The 3,840-nt window shown below is 57.1% G+C and overlaps 1 protein-coding gene across 1 annotated transcript; it reads left to right on the forward strand.

Moving 5' to 3' along the window:
* The first annotated feature begins 248 nt into the window (after positions 1-248).
* Positions 249-2,651, forward strand: NXPH3 (neurexophilin 3). Its single transcript, XM_069786150.1, has 2 exons — positions 249-629; positions 1,886-2,651. The coding sequence occupies exons 1-2, from the start codon at positions 573-575 to the stop codon at positions 2,615-2,617; spliced, it is 789 nt and encodes a 262-aa protein (XP_069642251.1). The 5' UTR covers positions 249-572; the 3' UTR covers positions 2,618-2,651.
* The last annotated feature ends 1,189 nt before the right edge of the window (positions 2,652-3,840 follow it).

Here is a 3,840-nt window from a genome sequence, read left to right on the forward strand (position 1 = left end):
TCATGCCTGGGATGCTCCTTTCTGGCAAGTAACGGGAACATCCTTGCAGGACAGCCCCCCAGCCTTCCAGTACACCCCCCCACCCTCTGCCAAACCCCTCCGAGCCCCTCTCCATCACCCCCCCCCGGAGACCCCCCCCCCTTGGGTTTGCTTTGCCTGGGTTGCAGGCAGCAAAGGGTTACGCTCGGAGGTGCCGCTCTGCTCCCAGCACCTGCCAGGGGAGGGAAAGAGGAGGGGATGGAGCGGAGTTTCAGTGAGTCTCCAAGAAGGCAGAGAGGAGCAGGCAGAGGAGCAGGAACGGCAGCGGCAGCAGGTGAAGCCGCCTCCCCGGCGCCCGGTCCGGCAACACCGGGGTGGGAGCTGCCGGAGCCACCATGGGCCGGAGGGGAAGGAGAGAAAGGGGTTTATAAAAAGGGGAACACCTCTTTTTCCCCTCGCTGAGGTTTCTCGCTTATAAAGAAGGGAGGGAAAAGGGGAAAAAAAATTAAAAAAAAAAAAAAAATTAGAAAAACCCACCCAAACCCTCTCTAAAATTTGAGATAACAGCGAAGGCGGGCGGCACCGGCTGGAAAATGCATCTTCCCCGGAGCTGCATCGTCCTCCTCATCCAGGGGAGCATCTCTCTGCTGGTGAGCGCTGGGGATGGGGAAGGGGGGCCTGGGGGGGGGGGGGGGGTCGTGCTGCCAAAGGGACGGGGTGGGGGTTGACAGCCAGGAACATTTCCCAAATCAATTTATCCCCCCCCCCTCAGCTCCACACCCTCCCCCCCCACCCCATCCCCTGAAAAAACAAGCGTCCCAAAACTTCTGTTATTTTGCAGCAGGTAGCGGGGTGGGCTCGCACGCAGGGATGGTGTTAATGGTACCCCCCTGATCACCCTAAAAATCTGCAGCCCCCCCTCCCCAAGCACAGCAGTCCTGGTAGAGCTGCCAGGGACCAGCTCACCCGCACCCCCGGCCCCCCCAGGCTGGGGCAAAGCTCCGGCACAGCCTGGCAGGCCGACCTCGACCTTGGCTTCTCCGTTGCCTTTTCTGCCAGGTGAACCCTTCACACCCCAGGGATCACGGTGGGCATTTGCTCAGCACCCCAACACTGAAAGCGATGGGGTTACAGCATCTGCCTCCTGCCCGGGCACCCTCCCAGCTCGCTGGGTACCCGCTGGGTGCCCACAGCCTGGCAGCAAGGGAGCCCCCCCACCCTGGCAGCTCCCCAGCCCCTGTCTGTCCTTATTTTGGGGTCCACAGCTGGCGGCAGGCAGACCCCCCCGTGCTAGCAGGAGGAGAGTTTGCAGAGGAGCCCGTGCGTGGCCGTTAGAGGCAAAGGGCATCTCCCCCGGGTGAGAACTCACCCCTGCGGTTTGCTGTTCCGCGTCCTGCCCCACTGCTCCCAGCTCTGTGTCTCCCCAGAGCATGGTACAGTTTGGAGGTCAGAAGAGGGGTCCGTGGGACGTGCTGTCAGCGGCGAGATCGGTGCGAAGGCCACGAGGTGAGCACCCTTGTCGCAGGTGTGCGGCTTTCCCCTATAGCACCCTTCTCCCCAACATCTGCAGAGATCCCCCGGGTGCAGATGCTCTGCCCTGAGTGAGGTGCCACTGCCAGGCTGCACCATCAATGAGCAAAAGCACCCATCCCAGCTCCCTTCACCCATTCCCTGAGCAACCACAAGAGAATGAGAGACGGGAGAAATTGCTACCAGAAGGGAAATATGGACTACAAGAGAGAAAAGGCAAGAGAAAAGGGAAATAAGGAAAGCCAGGATGGGAAAGAGGATGGCTGAGTCATGTCTGGAGTGACCCTGGAGTGGGGTGACCCTGGAGAACAAGACTGGGCAAGGGGGGGCAGGCACCCATCACCCATCTCTCACTCTCCACCATTGCTACGTTCAGGTGATTTGTGGCCAAGAAGAACCAGGGAAAGGTGCAGAGCAACATGAACCCAAGACCCAGGAGAGAGCTCAAGTGCAGAAGACGAGAGGGCTGCTCTCTCCAAAGTCCCTGTTAACTCCAACCTTACTGCAGAATATGACCCTCCTGGAGCTGGTGAGCAGTTCACGGGAGTTATGGGATATCCTGGACAACCTGTCTGAGCGAAACCGTGCTCCACACCCCAGAGGACAGAGGGACTTGGGGCCAGCCTCAGGCAAGCTTAAAAAAATTTTTGGCTGGGGAGATTTCTATTCCAATATCAAGACGGTGAAGTTGAACCTCTTGATCACTGGAAAGGTGGTTGATCATGGCAACGGCACAGTCAACGTCTTCTTCCGACACAACTCTACCGGGCAAGGGAACATCTCCGTCAGCCTCGTCCCCCCTACCAAGGCAGTAGAGTTTGACCTGGAGCAACAGATCTTCATCGAGGCCAAAGAATCCAAAATCTTCAACTGCCGCGTGGAGTACGAGAAAGTGGATCGCGCCAAGAAGACCACGCTCTGCACTTACGACCCATCTAAGACCTGCTACCACGAGCACACCCAAAGTCACGTCTCCTGGGTCTGCTCGAAGCCTTTCAAAGTCATCTGCATCTATATCACCTTCTACAGCATAGACTACAGGCTCGTGCAGAAAGTGTGTCCCGATTACAACTATCACAGCGACGTACCCTACTACCCCTCGGGATGATGCGCTCTGCCCATCGCAGGATGCCCCGGTGACAGGCGGGTGCTGGGGGGGTGGGGGGGGACGGGGACGGTTTTGTAAGTGGGGGCGGGAGCGCGGCGGTCCCTAGAAACCAGAAGCAAGGAAGGAAGAGGAGGATTTTCCATTTTCCCCAAAAGCTCCAATGTCAAGAGGAGGAATTTTAGGCTGTGGGGTACCGGCATCGCTAAACCTGGCCTGGATCCGTGGTCTTTAGAGACTGGTACGTGAAGGCAGGGTCTGAATTTAGGTTACAGAAAATAGGACATAAAGCTACAATCAGGACTTGTGTTTCTCAGTGCAATAATGGATTTGCCTGGATCTAGGCCACATGGTCCTAAAAGGTTGGTGACCAGGCAAAGAGGGCTCCAGAAGTGGGCTTACACAGCCTGGAGCCAGGGGAAGACCTCGGGGCGGGGGGAAAGGCACCTGATGCCCTCCATGGCTGTAAGACGTCCATGGGCAGCCACATCATCTCCCCCACATCCAAGTTCTGCAGGAGCTGGAGCTGAGTTTTCCCACGTCGGGGTACAAAGGGCTGCCGGGATGGAAACGGGGAGCCGGGACGGGCAGGAAGGACCTTCCCGAGGTGCCACCCCACCACAGCTCACGCTGGGCACCGTGGCACGGAGGGGGGTTCAGGGACTTGAAACTGTGGATCCGCGCGTAGAGAAATCCTGGTGGAATCTGTCAAATCTGCTGACACAATATATGATTCATGTGTTTCCCCTGACACACAGTGATTCATGCGTTTCCCCTTCATCTCATCCGTGCTTCGTATCACTGCCAGCTCCCCAGCGCCCGCTCCCACCCTTGCCCCGCCACATTCAGCTCCAAACGCTGCCGTTCCTCAGTGCAAAGGTGTGCGCCCGCGTGCGTACGTGTGTATGAAGTGGAGCTCTGATTGTAGCATTTAATTTACATTGAAGGGAAAAAAAAAACCACCACAACAACACTGTCCTTGAGAGAGAGAATAAAGTTTTCACAGTGGCACCGAGGCAGGTCAAGTGTTTTTACTGAGAGCAATCTCAGTCTCCTCACGGGAGAAGGAAAATAAACTGGTGGGGTTGTGAACGAGGCACAGGGCATCACCACGACCTGTGCCCAAATTCAGCTCCCTTCAGATGCATCTGAACTTGCCTCTTCTAGTAATCAGGCGTTGGGTCCGGTTTTGGGATCTGCTGGGATCGGACTTTCACCTGAATATT

The sequence above is a fragment of the Haliaeetus albicilla genome, chromosome 7, assembly GCF_947461875.1.
Source record: "Haliaeetus albicilla chromosome 7, bHalAlb1.1, whole genome shotgun sequence".
In the NCBI taxonomy this organism is placed as follows: domain Eukaryota; kingdom Metazoa; phylum Chordata; class Aves; order Accipitriformes; family Accipitridae; genus Haliaeetus; species Haliaeetus albicilla.